Source organism: Colius striatus, chromosome 5 (assembly GCF_028858725.1).
Source record: "Colius striatus isolate bColStr4 chromosome 5, bColStr4.1.hap1, whole genome shotgun sequence".
NCBI lineage: Eukaryota > Metazoa > Chordata > Aves > Coliiformes > Coliidae > Colius > Colius striatus.
The window spans coordinates 58,988,397-59,003,945 of NC_084763.1; the positions used below are offsets into that span (position 1 = coordinate 58,988,397).

General features: G+C 59.0%; 1 protein-coding gene across 1 annotated transcript; it reads right to left on the reverse strand.

The window, feature by feature from the left end:
• Window positions 1–3,891: 3,891 nt before the first annotated feature.
• GBX1 (gastrulation brain homeobox 1) lies at window positions 3,892–10,558 on the reverse strand. The gene is given in 5 exon segments (XM_061997067.1): window positions 3,892–4,511; window positions 9,810–10,336; window positions 10,338–10,417; window positions 10,420–10,525; window positions 10,527–10,558. Coding segments are annotated over 5 exon segments (1,266 nt in total). The 3' UTR covers window positions 3,892–3,990.
• Window positions 10,559–15,549: the final 4,991 nt, after the last annotated feature.

Below are 15,549 nucleotides of genomic sequence, written 5' to 3' on the forward strand. Positions count from 1 at the left end.
CAGCTGGTCCCTGTACACAGCACAGTGAGGCTGAAGCTGGGTCAGAGGGAAGGCAGAGACAGGCAATGGTGGGCTGTGCCAGCGAGGGTTGAGCCTGGATGGTTTGCTATGGCAAGACATTGATGCAGAAGAGCAGGGGTCGTTAGTGCCAGGTCACAGACAGCCCCCTGGGCACTGAAGGGAGCCATGGGTCTGTTTTACCAGCCCTGACCGCACTTGTTTCGCCCAGCTTTTGGCAGAGCAAGGCCCCAGTGCCGGGGGCTGCAGCCAAGGCCACACCACAGGTGCCAGTCTGGGCTCCAGTGGCCCTGCCGGGTCCAAGCTCTGCTGCACTGGTGCCGGGCACAGCCGAGGTCCCCGTCCGCATGGCAGTGCTGGGGGGAAGGCAGGTGCCTAGACCCCTCTCCCCTGGCACCCCCCCGCCATGGCAGCCCCCTGCCGCTTCCCCCTGCCCTGCCCTGGCAGAGGGCTGCTGGCTGCAGAGGTGGATCTGGGACCTTCCACCAGTCCCTGCTCGCCTCTCCCCATGCCAGCCAGTGCCGGTGTCGTGGTCCCAGCCCCAGCCCTGCCCACGGCCTCCTCTCCCTCATGGCACACCCCGGTGCCCCCGCACCGGCCCCAGCCCGGTGCTGGGTTTGGTTAATTTCCTGGCGACTGCATTAGCGGGAATGGAAGCCGAGGGACGGCAGCTCCTCTGGGGCCCATTAATCATCCCCCTCAGACAAGCTGCCTTGATTACAAGTGGCAAGAAATTCATTAGGGCTGCGGCTCTGACAACTTTTATCTGCGCGGCTGGATCTGACTCATTAGGCAGCCAAATTAAAGCCATGATGGGCCCTGATGAAATTCACTGCTTGTTTATCTTGTGCGATCTGATACATCTGCCCATACATCATCCCCCGCGCGGGATCCCGCCCGGCCCAGCCCCAGCACCTCCCTTCCCATCCCGGCCCTGCCCCAGCCCCCGGACACCGGCCTCTGGCACGGCCGGGATGGGCCCCGCAGCCCCCCAGCCCCGGGGCGCTGGGACAGCCACTCACCTGCCCGCCAGGCTGCACTCGGGCTCAGCCCGCTCAGGCCTGGTGATGGTGGCTGTGCCAACAGGGCAGCTCTGAGCCATGTGTGGGTGCAGCCCTGGGCCCCCCCTGGGCTGGGTGTCGCTGCCCCCACAGCCCCTCACACACAGACCTCTGTGCTGCTGCTGCTCCCTGCACCTTGCAAAAAGGTAAATTCGCTCGTAAATGATGAAACTGTCTTCATGAGGGCAACATAAGTCGTGTGTGTTTATGTGTATACCTATGTGAACATCTACACATCTGTATGGATAAATGCATGCCTGTGTATGTGTGTACCTCTGTGTGTCTACATCTGTATCCACCTTTGACTCTGTGTGTGCACATGTGCATGCACGGACCTCCTTCCCCTACCAGTTCCTTCCAAGACACAACAGGCAGAAGGTGAAATGTGGGAAATTCCAAATACATACAAGGAAAAAGATACCAGGAAGGTGTTCAGACACTGGACCAGGGGCCCAAAGAGGTGGGATCGCCATCCTTGGAGATACTTGAAGCTGCTGGACAAGTTCCTCAGCATCCTGATCTAGCGGCAGCAGCTTTGAGCAGGTGTTGGACCCAACTGGCACTGGGACCTGTCTAACTCGACAACAAAAGCCCAAACACAGGTAAGTTCTCAGAAACTGGAAGCTCCATCTCTCTGGTCCGCACCATGAGCCAGAGTGGGGGCTTTGCCCACAGAATTCAGGTTGGCAGGGGGCAGGAGGGGTGCTGTGTGTGATGGTTTAAGCTGATGCTGTCACTGGGGCAGGACTAGAAAGGGTGGTTCTTGGCCCCAAAATAAAATGTAGCTGCTTTGGGTGTCAGTGCCCCGACCCTGCAGCTGTGGCCATTTCTCTTAGTGCTTATGTGGTGCTGCTGTGCTGTGCCAGACTGCAGTGGCACAGACCCCTCATGTGGACACCTTTGTAGTGACAGAGTACTGGTTACAGCTGCACAATTTCTTTATCCTGCCTCCTCCTGCCTCTCTCCCAAAGCTGGCCCAGAGGTACATGCAGCAGTTCATGTGCAGGAGCTGTTGCAATGGCTGCAAATGGCCTGTTTACCCACTTGTGCAGCCCTGCAGTACAGATAAAGGAATAGTCTCTACCTCAGACCAACCCAGACCCACGAGGGAGATACAGGGAACACCTAAGCTGTGGTTCTTGGGTACAGGCAGCTGCCAGCTCGCTGAGGTCAGCTCAGCTGAGGGCACTCACCTGTCTAATCCACAGTGAGTGGCAGCAGGTGTTGCTCCCAGAGCAGGCCAAGCCCACACTGGGGATACTGTGAGCAGGAGCCCAGGCAGTTCCCTGCCCAGGTCAACAGTGCAGGGGGAGAGGCAGCAGCTGCCCTGGCTCTGGCAGCTACCGCTGCTCTGCTGCTCCAGTGCCTGCTCCAAAATCCAGGTCATGACAGGCTCCTGCAGAACTGCCTCAGAACTCCACTGCAGCAAACAGCACCATGGAAAGAAGCACCTACCTCAGTCATCAGCCTAGGAACTGCTTTGCTCTGGCCCCACACAGGCCAACCAGAGCCAGCAGCCGATGGGCAGGGGCAGCCACCTGCCAGTGCTCCGAGGCTGCAGGGTTCTGTAAGAGGACTCAGCTGTGAAGGCAGAGCACCAGGTCCACACTCCAGGTTAATAGAATGCACCTGCTGAAGATGGAAGAGTCATGGGAAGGGAGCACTTTGCTTACTGAGGCATCAGGGAGGGCACCCAGGAAGGTGAAGTCAGCTCTGGCTGTCAGGAATATTGCTCATCTTTGCAAACTGTGCCTCCCAGTGAAGGGTGCCAACAGCTAACTGGATTTTGTGTGACCCAAACTCCGTATCAGACCTCCATCTGCACCAGCAGCCTCGTGTCTTACACCCTTGGAGAAAGCTTTCTGCCTATCCAGGAGCTTCTGGTAAGATTGCAATGGGTATGGCTGGGGTGAACCTTGGGGCTGAGGGAGGAGGAAAAGCTTCGAGGCAGAGCAGTCCTGAAGAGCTGGAGGGCTCTTCGTCCCTGGGCCTCAGAGGTGTTACTGGGATTTGGAGCTGGGCATACAGAGAGCTGGCTGGGGCAGCATCCATCCTGCCCACGTCAGGCAGGGGCCGAGGGGCTGTGGGTACAGACCTCAGGCAGCAAAGGCCAGGTCCTGGTACCAGGCCAATGCCACAGGCTGGGCTTTGCCTTGAGCGAGGGCAGCGATCTGCTCTCGTGTGGAGTTAATCTCGCGGGGGGAGGGGGTGTAGTGCCCCCCCCTGCCGCGGGGCCCGGGGCAGCAGGGATGCAGCTCCCCGGGATGCAGCCGTGCCGGGAGTCTGGGGGCAGCGTGTGCGTGTGGCAGCAGGGGCTGCGGCAGTGGGCAACGGACGGCCCCGGCCCCTCCCCGCTGGTGGCAGGGCAGAGCCCGCGATGCTCTCGGGAGGTCCCCGGCCCTTCTCTGCCCCCTCTCGCGTCTCAGCACCGGCAGCAGTCCTGGCCCGATGCGGCTCGCAAGGCCTCCGCTGCCCCCCCCCGCGCAGCCGCCGGCCCGGACGCAGCCCCTCGGAGTCGCGCCGCCGCCCGTGCCCTTGTTCGTGCTCCGACCCTTCTCCTCTCCCTTCCCCCGGTTCTGTCCCCGCCGCTGCCGGGCCGGGGGCCGTGGGACACCCGCAGCGCGGCCGGGCAGCCCCGCGGAAGAACGTCGCCTCGCTCCATAGAAAATAATTTATTGAAATCACAGCTATACACGGGCGGGCAGCGAGGCCCCGGCCCCGGCCCCCGCCCGGCACGGTGCGGCCGGCGCCCGCGGGGTCCAGGCGGCCCGCGCTCCCGGCGGCACGGACAGACGGACACGCTGCCGTATGTACAGAGTTTACACGGAATAAATAAGGGACATGTACAGAAGAGTGTGAGCGGGCGCCCCGGCGACCCGCCTGCCCCAGTGTCCGAGAGCCCAGACAGCGCTCAGGGCCGGGCGCCCTGCTCGATCTGCTGATGCTGGCTGCGCACGGCGAAGCGGTTGACGTGCACTGGGATGGGCACTACGATCTTGGGGTTGCGGACGGGCTCGCCCGAGCGGTTGCTGACGTTGCCCGCCTTGATGCGTTTCCACTTGGCGCGGCGGTTCTGGAACCATATCTTCACCTGCACCTCGCTCAGCTTCAGGGCGTGCGCGATCTGCGAGCGCTCCGTCAGGCTCAGGTACTTCTTGCAGTGAAACTCCTTCTCCAGCTCCAGCAGCTGCTCGCTGGTGAAGGCCGTGCGCCGCCGGCGGCTCTTGCCGGCCCCGGAGCCCGGCGGGGCGGGCTCGGCGGCGGGGCCGCCCTTGCCCTTGCCCTTGGCGCCAAGCGCGGCGGCGGCTGCCCCGTCCAGGAAAGGCTCCTCCTCGCTGTCGCCCGCCGAGCTCTCCTCCTCCCGCTCGCTGCACGGCGTGGCCGCCGACTTCACCTCCAGCTTCTCCTCGTCCGAGCTGTACGCCTTCCCGTCTGCGGGGCACACAGCGTCAGCGCCCGCCGGCGCGTCCCGCCGCGCCCTCCCCCGCGCCCCGGAGCCGCGGTCACCCCTCCCCGTCCCGCCCCCCGCCCTGTGCCAGAGCCCGGCGCAGCGCCCGCGCACTCGGCGCATCTGCGGGCGCTCGGGGCAGGAGCCACCCGCCCCAGCCCGCAAAGCTCTCCGCAGCGGCACCTCCGCCCCCTTCCCGCAGAGCACACCGCAACGCTTCCAGCGCTTGTCCCGACTTCCTCATCAGGAAAGAAAGCCTGTACCTTGCCCCTCCGTTCAGCCCTCCCTTACGCCAATCCCCCTGCATCAGGCATCGATGCTGTTCACTCAGAAGGACGCCGGCCAGGAGGAGCTGAAGGGCTGTCCTGGAAACAGCCAGCCAGAGCTGGTTCCAGCCCAGCAAACCTGTCTGCAGGTCTCTACAGAACGCAGGGCATCCTGCTGCCAGCTCTTCCTCCCCAACCCCAAGATGCACTTCAAATGCAGGCACCTCTTATGTTGCCTGGAAGCTCTCATGAGCTGTTTCTGTCCCAAACTGCTGCCTGAATGATTAAACAGCCATGGAGAAAGGAAGGACATGGGTAGGAGGCAGCAGGGAGGAGAGGCCTGGAAGCCAGTCACTTCCTGGCTCAAAGACAGGCCTCACAGGAGATGAAGCAAGAAGATGTTCCCAGCCATAGCCAGAGGTCCTAGAGGGAGAGGATCCACAGCTATGCAGAAGCAGATGAAGAATCTTTCCTGCCATGCCAAGACCAGCAAACTCTCCAAGGGTGAGACCCGACAGCAGGAGTCACTGCTGGAAAGAGCTAGTCCTGAAGCACTCCTACTCTGAATGTAATCTTACAGGCAAAAGGAGCAGCAGCAGCTTGATAAGCTTCGGAGCAGTGTTCAGGTACTGGAACATGTACGGTGGGCCACTGGATCTCCAGACACCTCACCTTGCCTCAATGGGAAAGGCAGAGCCACTCCCAGATGCCTGAAGGTGCAGGGTTGCAAGCACACAAGCAGCAACTACAGGAAACTACTTGAGCCCAGGAGGCAACCTCAGGAGTCTGGTTGCTGTGGAGCTCCCACAACCCTTGCTGGTCCTGCAGCAAGTCTGCAGCTTCCTGAGAGTGGGTAGGTGGCTTTGGAGATCTGGAATCATCTCCCTGCTCCTTCTGCTTCATGCAGTGGGCAAGAAACACCATCTCTTTTCTGTTGAACAGACAGAAGCCTCTTCTGGAGGAGCAAGGGGGAGAAACCTCCCTTATACATAGTGGGTATAGTAAAGCTCCAGAGAATTTGTGCTTGTGGGGCTGAGGATTAGCAGCAGGTGACATAGAACACTTTGGCTGCCAGTGCAGAGTCCCATGCAAGCACTTTGCTGAAGAAAAGTAGAGCTTTCATTTCTGTGTACCATCTCTGTCTGTTGGAGCATGAGGCTTGAAAAGAGAGCTCCTATGAGGATGCCAGTGTCTTCATCAAGAGTACTCTTGCAGGTCCTGCGCCGACTCTGCCCTTCCCTGGGCATGGAGGATCCCAGCAGCCACATCACCAAACTGTGCTCACTGGGTAGCTTGCTCTGTGGGCCCAGACTATGCCCCAGGTGACTGGAAGAAGGCTGAGCTACCAACCTGTCACTCTGTACAGGTACTGTCTCTGGACATCCTTTTTTAAACCAGAGGCCAAATGGTCTCTAGCAAACTAACATTTGTGTCTTATGAAAGGGCTGGGTTTGCAGTAGGGAACATGGACCTATGTGATGATAGAGTCTAAACTACAGGTTTTCACAAAGAATATAGGCATGTTGGCCTGTTAGACATCTAGCATTGCCCCCACTGAGGAAGAGATGGAGGCAGGGGAGGGTATACTGAGACTTTCAAGGTCTTTCGACAGGAAGCAAAGCTGTTGTGAAGCTGTGTGACTTTGAAAAATCAACAAGATAGGGTTGACTCATTGCTTTGTTCTTCACAAACTCCCAGCTGTTCATTGATCTTAGGAAAGGCCTGTTGGAGCAGGTCCTAAGGAGGCCACAAAAATGATCAGAGGGCTGGAATACCTGCCCTATGAAGCAAGGCTGAGAAAGTCAGGGTTGTTCAGCCTGGAGAGCAGACAGCTCCAGAGAGACCTTACTGCAGCCCTTGTGTACTTGAAGGGGGCAGATAAGACAGATGGAGAGAGACTTTTTAGCAGGGCCTGTTGCCATAGACCAAGAGGTGATGGGTTTAAACTAAAAAAGGGTACATTTATACTAGATACAAAGAAGAGGGTTTTTTACAATGAGGGTGGTGAAACACTGGCACAGGTTACACAGAGAGGTGGGAGATGCCCCATTTCTGGGAACATGGCAACCTAATCTAGTTGAAGGTGTCCCTGCCCATTGCAGAGGGGTTCGGCTAGGTGACTTTTAAAGGTCTCTTCCAACCCAAACCATTCTAGGATTGTATGATTATAGATACAGTAAGCATGGTGAGGTCAGTTGGGTGCCACAGATGACAAAGTTATTTAACCAGGATCATGCAGACCTTGGATCAAGAATGACCATTGTGACACCCAGAGGAGCCTTGTGTTGGTAAGCACATGAGAGCTCTTTGTCATGTTCACAGGGAACAAAACTTCACCTGTCCCTGCCTGAACATGCAGTTAGTACATCAACCCAAGAGGAGGTCTCAGACCACTGTTTGGATCTCACTGAAAACCTCTACAGCTCAGGAACAAACATGATCTCAGTCAGGAGAGGTGTGGGCAGCTGGAGGTGTTGAGTACTTTTATCCTTGGGGTCACAGTCTTTGTTGCAGCCATAGTAACAAACCAGACTCCACCAGTTTCCCTACACAGCTCTCTGAAGAAGTGTGACAACAGCTGGCAGCAAGTTTGAGACCTAGCAGATGCAGAGAGAAGCCCTAAACCAGAGCATTGACTCCTGTGGCTGATCCAGCCAGCAACTGAGCTCGTCTCCATAGACACCTGCACGATGGAGATATGAAGGGAGCCCAGGGACAGAAATAGTCACTTTAGGGTATAATTCACTTGATGTCAGCAAAACAGACCAAACGAGGCATTTCTTCTTCACATGGTTCCTCTACAGAAGAGAGATCTGTGGAACATTGTGTCCCAGGATGTGGCTGATGCCAGGTTTATCTCTCCTTTCTGGCAGACTCCAGGGGAGACTAGATAAGGTCAGAGAAAAGGAATTGGTCAAAGGTTACTAAATATACAGAAACAGCACCTGGCTCAGGAAGCCCCTGAAGTGCAGGTGGTTGGATGCTAGGGAAGTGCTTTTAGAAAGCCTTGCACAGGTTGTGGCCTCTTACTCTGCCCTGAACAATTGCTTTTGGCCAGAGCCACAGAGAGGATACTACAAACGGCATTATAGCTAGTTTTTGATGCCTCCTTTTGACATCTTTCCCTTTCTTAGTTGTAGAAAAAGCCCACAGCAACCATTCTGGCTTCCATCTAAGGGAGTTGGTAAAACAAACCCTACTGTTCATCCCCAAGGGCTTTGGCTGGTACAGTCAAGAGAAACATTAGCTAAAGGATGGGCACATTTGGCCTGGGCAGAGCAGTCCACAGAATCGGGTCCCCACGGGCATGTGCTTGTACAGAAGGACAAGCATCCTTCATGACTCCAGAGACAGCTAAAACGCAGCAGCAAATGAACAGCAGTAGCAAAACATCATCCCTTCCTTCATAGGAACCAGGCACCACGGGGCAAGTCTGAGAGAGATGATTTCCCATCATGGGGAATGGCCCCTGTCTGGGACAGTTCATCTGAGTCCCTCAGGAGGAGAGTACATCTTGGCCTTAGCAATAGAGGAACCATGGAGGAAGGTGAAGCACAGTGCAGTTCATTTCCCCACATACTGGGAAGAGATGGTCATACAGATGGTTGGGTTTGGTCAGGGCAGTTCTGTCCCTGAGGAGAATTTCACAACAGAAGGGAGATTACACTGGGCTTTTGGCTCAGCACAGAGGCCTGCAAGCACCAGAGGAGCACCAAAAGCCCAGTAAATAACAAAGGCAATGGAGAGGCAAAATGCCTCAGTTGTCCTGCTGCGGGGGAAAGGGGTACTTGAGTGAGGGAAGAACAAGGCAGGGCAAAGAACCCAGGAGAGACTAAAGGGAGGATCGAGAACAAACAGCCAAGCACTGCAAGAAGCAGCAGAGATTTCTCAGCACACATCCATGCCAGGAAGCCTGTGAGACAAAGGTGGATCTGAAGGGTGACCAGGGAAGACTACTCTCAGAGCAAGCTATGTCAGAGAAAGAAGCCAGCAGCGGGTTTGTCTCAGCCTCACTGCAGAAGAGACACCTCAAGCCCTGTGCCGCAGGAGCTGAGGTGCAAGAGAGGGAGAGCTGGGGCTGGCTGAGAAATACAGAGCAACAAGTCACTGAGGCTGATGCCTGCTCAGTCCATGGTTCGCAAAGGAGAGGACTCCACGGCCCCGCCGTGGCAGCCGCCCGTGGCCAGCACTGAGCGGGGTCTCCAGAGCGGAGCTGCCACCTGTCCGCGCCGTCGGGCCAAGCTGGTGCCGAGGCCACGGGCACAGCAGCGCGGGGCAGCGGTGCGAGACGAAGGGGACCGTGGCTGCGAAGGGAGCAGGGCGGCCGCCCGAACGCTGGACCTACCCCGCGCGTCGCGGGCTCAGAGCGGGGAGCTCGGACTGCCGGTAGCCGCAGCACGACGCCGCCGAGGAGGCGGCGGAGCCCGGCACGGGGAGAGCTACGGGCAGGCGAGGGAGCGCCCGGCCCGCGGGGCGGGCTGCGTGCGGGGCCGTGCGGCGCCCGCCGCCTCTGCCCCGGGCCGGGTGCCAGGACCTCGGAGAGCTCCGCGCCGGGTGCCCCGCCGCGACCGGCAGCTCTCCCGCAGCCCTTCCGCAGCCCTCCCGCCCCACCGCCCGCGAGCGGCCAGTGGAGTTTGTCTCCCACCCGCGGAAGTTGCGGCCGCTGCGGAGCCGGCCGGGAACCAAGGGGAACCGGCCCTCAGTCTCGGCCCGACGGGACAGACCGGGAGGGCGGTTGCGGGCAGGCCTCGTCCCCACGGCCAGTCGCGGTCCCGCCGTCCTGCCCGCCGCGCCCTGGTTCCGCGGCTCCTGTCCTGTCGTGCTCGAGGGGCCGGCGGTGCCTCCTGGCCGCAGATCGCCGCCGGGGCGGCGGGAAGAGCCTAGATCGGGGCCGGCCGGGCGGTGCTGCCCGCCGCGGGGCCCCTCGGAGCTGCGGGAGTTGCGGGCGAGGCGGGCTGGCGCTCGCCGCAGACGAGTCGCTCTCCGCCGGGCGGGGCTGGCCCGCGCCGCTCTTACCTGCCAGGCCGGGGAAGGGGTCTGGGAAGTGCAGCGGCGGCTCGGGCGGCCCCTTGTCGCGCCCCGGCGGCAGCTCCTCCGCCTCCAGGCCCTCGGCGCCCCGCCGGCAGCCGGCGTCGGGGTTGGCGCGCGGCGGGGGCAGCTCCTGCGGGGGGTAGAAGCCGTCGGGGGGCTCGGAGAAGCTGGGCAGGGCCGTGGTGAGCGCCACCATGGAGGGCACGGCCTGGCCCAGGCTGGCGCAGAAGGTGTTGGTGAGGCGGCCGGCGAAGGAGGCCAGCGGCGCCAGCGGCGGCAGCCCCGACTGCAGGGGCGCGTGGGACAGCGCCTGCGGCAGCACCAGCGGCCGGTACGGCATGAACATCGGGTACCCGGTGTAAAGCAGGTGCCCGGAGCGCGGCGGCGGCGTCCCGATGAGCGAGTCGATGGAGAAAGCGGTCCCCTGGCCGCTGGGTCTCTGCATGGCGAGCGGGCGCCGCCGGCTCAGCCGGCACCAACTTTCCGGCGAGCTCGGGCCGCCGCCAACTCGCCGGGCCCCGCCGCGGCCCCGGCCTGCGCCCGCCGCCTCCCGTGGTCTCCGGCGCCCGGCGAGAGCTGCCGCCCGCCCGCCCGCCCGCTCGCTCGCTGGCTCGGCGCGGCGGAGTGGAGGCGCGCTCGGAGCCGCCCGCCCGCCCCGCCGCGGGGGGGCCGGGCCGGGCCGCGGAGGGGAGGGGAGAGGAGGGGAGGGGGTGTCGCCCTCTGCTCTCATCCATCTTCCGCACATCACGGTCGAGTTCCTCCTTCAGCGCCCGCTCCGCCGGGGCACGGCTCCTCGCTCCCCCCCGGCGCGACCGGCCCCTGGGAAGGCACCTCCCCCTCCCGCCTCATCAGCTGTTATTAATGGTGATTGATGATTAGCAATTACGGGGCTAGCACAAGGGCGCTTTTGTGGGGCCGGGACGGGGCTGCGGCGCTCGGCATATCTTTCCTCGGGCCGCACCCGGGGTTGGGACGATGGATGGGGTGAGCGGAGTCTAGTCTGTTCCGTTCCGCCCTTGCTGTACTGTCTCTTAGGGCTGGCTTGGGCCGACGCTCCTAACGGCCGAGCCCGGGCAGGAGCGGCCCGAGGCTGTCGGCGACGGCCGAGCTCTGTCGCCCCGACGGACCGGGCCTCGCCCGGCCCCGGCGGCTGGGCGCGGTCCCGCCGCTCCGGGGCTACCGTGCGGCGCCGGACGACCACCCGTCTCGGGCGCGGGGGAGGCTGCCGGGCAGAGTGCAGCTTACGCCCTGCCCAGCCCCGTAGCCTATGGCCGGAGTCTCGGCGGGGAGCGGGGTCTCTGTGAGGCCGGCGGAGCCGGGGTAGGCTGAGGGGCTGCCAGGAGACGCGGTAGAGTCTGAGGGGGAACGTGGGGGCTGCAGCCCGAGCCCCGGCTCCTCCAGCCCCGCCCCACCCCCCCCACCCCCCGCCGTGCTGCTTCCCCGCGGCTCCGACGCTGCGCAAGGTGGGGGGCTGCCGGTGCCGGGCTCCGTCGGGGCAGGACTGGGCGGGCGCTGCCGAGCCCCGGCCGAGAGCGGCCGCAGCCCGGGGCGCTGAGGGGTCCGGTGAATGCCCAGGCGGCCGGGGAGCCCACCCAGGCGGCTGCAGCCTGCCCGGACCCGCCTGCCCCTGGGCTCCCGCGGCCGCGGTTTCCACTCACCTGCCTGAGCTGCACAAAGCCCGTGAGCTCTGCCCTCCCACCCGCTGCTGGGTGTCAGACATAACCCGGACTGGCTGCTGAGGAGCCGTTTACACATCACTCGATCTACAGAGCAAGTGAAAGCAGCGCAAGCCAAATTCTCGGCGAGAGCCCTACAGCTCTGCGTTGTCCAGTGTGCATCCTAGAGAGCATGGCCTGGCCTCGTGTGAAGTGTCCCTGTGATAAAATGGAGCACTTGTCCTCTCTATCTCGGCACTTACGTTGTGCTTCTGTCTACAGGGAGATGCTTGCCAGGCCTGTAATATGCTGAACATCGAGCAAACTAAAGCCCTGCTTCAGGAAAGCATCAGCGTCGGGATTACCAGGTAAAGCACTCGGAAGCTGACAGATGCCAGAGCTCTAGTCGTGTCTGAACTTGCTTTGATGGCACTTTCAGTGGTGCAGCTCCACGCTAGCCTTCCAGAGGTACTGTGTGCCTGCTCATATGGTGAGGGTGGGAAGACACACGGAGGGTCCCTGAGCGATTGCAATTTCATCACTTATTCAGTGAATATTTCTTTTATATGTAACATTCAACCCACACCTCACACCCTCATACAAGTTGGCAAGATATCTGAGAACAACAGGGAACGCTGTCTTCAGTGACCTTGCTGGGGAAACTGAGGAAGCTGGGGAAGGCACAACAGCTCCCACAAGTAAGGATGTCTACCTGTGCCCAAAGCAGCAGGTTCTTCCTGAAGCCAGGAACACAAGCTCTCTGTAAATTAACAGCCTGCACCCTGCAGGTCCCTACCTATGTCCCACTGTGTGTTTCCAGGATTGAGGTTCTCACTGGATCATACACCTGTGTTACTTGCAGCCTCTGTCTCTCTTCAAACATTGGATCTCAGTTTGATACCAGCAAGGGCAGGATAGGGAAGGAAAGCCAGGAAACAGGAGTTTCAGGGTGCAGTCGCACAGGACTCAAGGACAGTCAGCAGAGCGGATCTGGTGACAGTTTGCAAAGTGATCAATAGTCGAATGATCAGCTAGCAAGTCCCACTCTCCAAGGTGGGTCTGAGGCCAACCCTGAAGGTCAAATCAGTCAGTCAGGATAAGGGAGGTTAAAGATCAGGTGTAGCCCCAGATTAGGTCAAGCAGAGACTACCTGTGAGAGCCCGAACTTAAAAGCAGCTCCTCAGCCAAAGAAGGACAAGCTCTTGCTGAGGTTCCCCAAGGACAGACAGGTGTATCACCTGAATTGGCCCTGACCCCCGAGAGCCAAAGCCCCAGGAGGAGAGGAATGTACTCAGGGCCCCGACAGACAACTTACTGCACTCTGGTTTACTTTGTCTCATGAGACTTTGCAATGAAGTAAGGCAAGAAATTAGCTTGGCAAATTGTAAAGCAAAGATCCAGAGAAGAAAATGTCAAAGGACTGGTGCGGGGGGGGGGGGGGGGGGGGGAATAAAGCAAATACTGTACTGCTCTACTCTGGGTGTACATTGAACAAGATGTAGGTTGAGAGCTCCCTTGCAGTGTGAGCCAGACTGCAAGGGTGAGGGTCCGGACTGCATGTGGTAACTCTGCTGCCCTTTAGACCTCCAGGGGCTTTCGCAGCTTCTGTATCCTGCATCTCATCTTCCACGGTTTCCGTCTGGTGGCAATGCAGTTTCCATGGCTTCCACTTGAGGCTTAGACCTCTCTGCTCTGCAGCTCCCTGGGTGCTCGTTCCTCCCTCCCCACACACCCTCTCTGCAGGGAGCCACTCTGTTTCCTCTTCCCGGGCTCCATTCCCCACGGACCAGCCGCTGGTGTGTTTCCTTGCTGCAGATGCGCAGTCTGACACACCAGGTACAGGACAAATACTAAATGCCTGGGCAATTTGTAGAGTCTCTGGTCTCACTGCACTCTCAGCTGTTGACAGAGACCTCTCAAGACCTTGCTGGACACATCATCAGACACTGAGCTAAAAAAGGAGAGGACCTGCTCCCTCTCTTCTGTTTTAGGGCAACTAGGTCATGGCTCCATGTTTTCCAGCCTCAGCACTCAGTCCTGGGTCTCATCAGGCTGAGCCCCAAGCTCTGAATTCAAAGTGCAATTGCAAGCAGTGCCCTGAGCAGTTACAAACCATCCTGCCCCATCTCCTCCATTGCATCACTGCTGGAGTTGGCCCTCCTGCCTCAGTCTGCTTTTGCTTCCCATCCCTCTTTTTGTCCATTTTCCACAATAGAACTGCTGAAGCTTCTTCCTCCTCTTCTCCTCCGTTCCTTGCTGCAGCCACGTGAGCATGGAAGAGTCATTTTGCCTGCAATGCTGTTAGTAGCCAAGACTGGACAGTGGCCCTCTCAATGCTTGGCACTTTGGACACAGTGTCTATGCTGGTGGTGGTACCTGACCTGTCTGGTCAGCACAGAGGATCTGGCAGAACTTCACACTGCTCGGCATAGACAGAGGCTTCCTGGGGGAAAAAGCCTCTAAAAATGCCCTTGCTTGGTACATGCAGAATGAGATCCTGAGAAGCTGGTAATTTAGGGAAAGTGGATCCCGTGCTACCGGGCAGAAGAAGCAGCATCCATGTCGGCTCTCCTTCCCACACTGTGAGCTGCTCCTCCAAGCTGGAGAGTCGGGAGCCTGTTCCTGGGACACGGGCTGTTGCAGAGGCCAATTAATTTTTGCTGTAGCTCTAAAAGGAGAAGTTCAGCCTGAGATGGGCACACAGCATGGCAAATCACAACTGCAACAGTTAAAGTTTAATACCAGGCTGGCAAATGAAAGCAGATCTTTCTAATGGAAACTGCTATGCAACCTTAACTTTATGCCTCTACCTGCTCCACTTACAATCTCTACACAGATTCTAGCACAACAGGACTACAGCTAGTCACAGCCTCTGGGCATCCCTGCAATACAGCTCCTGAACATCCTAAAAGCAAGGGTAATGTTGCAAAATTATTTACACAAAGTTTGGAAGGGGCTGTCTGTGGCTGTGCCATTGTGCTGGTAGCAGCTGGCTCCTCTCAGGCACGGATGCTGCCCATGAAGGGGTGCAAACAGAACAAACCTGTCCTGAGCCACCAGGCTCTGTGGCATATTCAGCCTGGTGTGCCAGCCCTGTCACAACCCAGCTGCAATGGGCACCAGGGCTCCAGCCGGCCCCTGCAAACACAGCCTCCCAGGCTTTCACCCAGCTGCTGAGTTGCCCCACAGGATTCTGTCTTCAGCTTCCTACAGCAAAAGCAGTCTGCAGCAGCTGAGGATACCAGCTTCTCATGCCTGGGGAACATATTGTAGAACTAGCCCTGGCAGAGCCATAGCTAGGAGTAATAAGAATCCAGGCTGCTGGTGAAGAGCAGAAAGAGCATTCCCAGGTGCATGGTTTTGCTGCTGATGAGATCTCGGAGCAGAAAAAGGCTACTTCCAAGGACCTGTCCCAAGCCAGGGTTTCCAAAATAGGGAAAGACTGTATCTTAAAGAGCGGAAAACTGAGAGTGGTCCATCTTAGGGTTTACGGGCAGCACTGGCATTCGAGAGCAGCCCCACATACCTACCTTTTTCATGAGCCTTACACAAAGCCAGCATTACCTTTGTACACCCTGTGCACTCCTCTGTGCCCTCTGCAGTCTAGGGAGTGCCTGGAAGCAGGTCCCAAGGTGGGTGTCCCTGATCTGAAGACAGCTCACTCTCCCAGGCTGACACGAAGGGCTTTCTGCCAGCCACAGCGTGAAACCTGCTCAGTGCTTCCAAATGGCTGAAGGCTCAAAGCTGAGACTTGTGAGAGAAACAGAGTAAGAGCAAATACTTAAGTACAGTTATAAAGAGCGTCACCATTTATTTCAGAACGTCTTTTTCAGAAATCAGCACAGGCAGCAGGGAGGAAGCTGATGGAGCCAGTACCAACCAGTAGTTACAAAGTGAAGGCAACTAAGGGGGAGTGAGAGACAACAGTGACATTTCAAAGGAGTGAGCAGCACTGTTGAGGGAAATAGGGAACTGCTTCCTTACCCTGGAGCCAAACACAGTTTCAGAGGTGGCAAGGGACAGGCAGAGAGCAGTGCGGAAGGGTGGATCACAGAGCTGTAAGTAAGCAG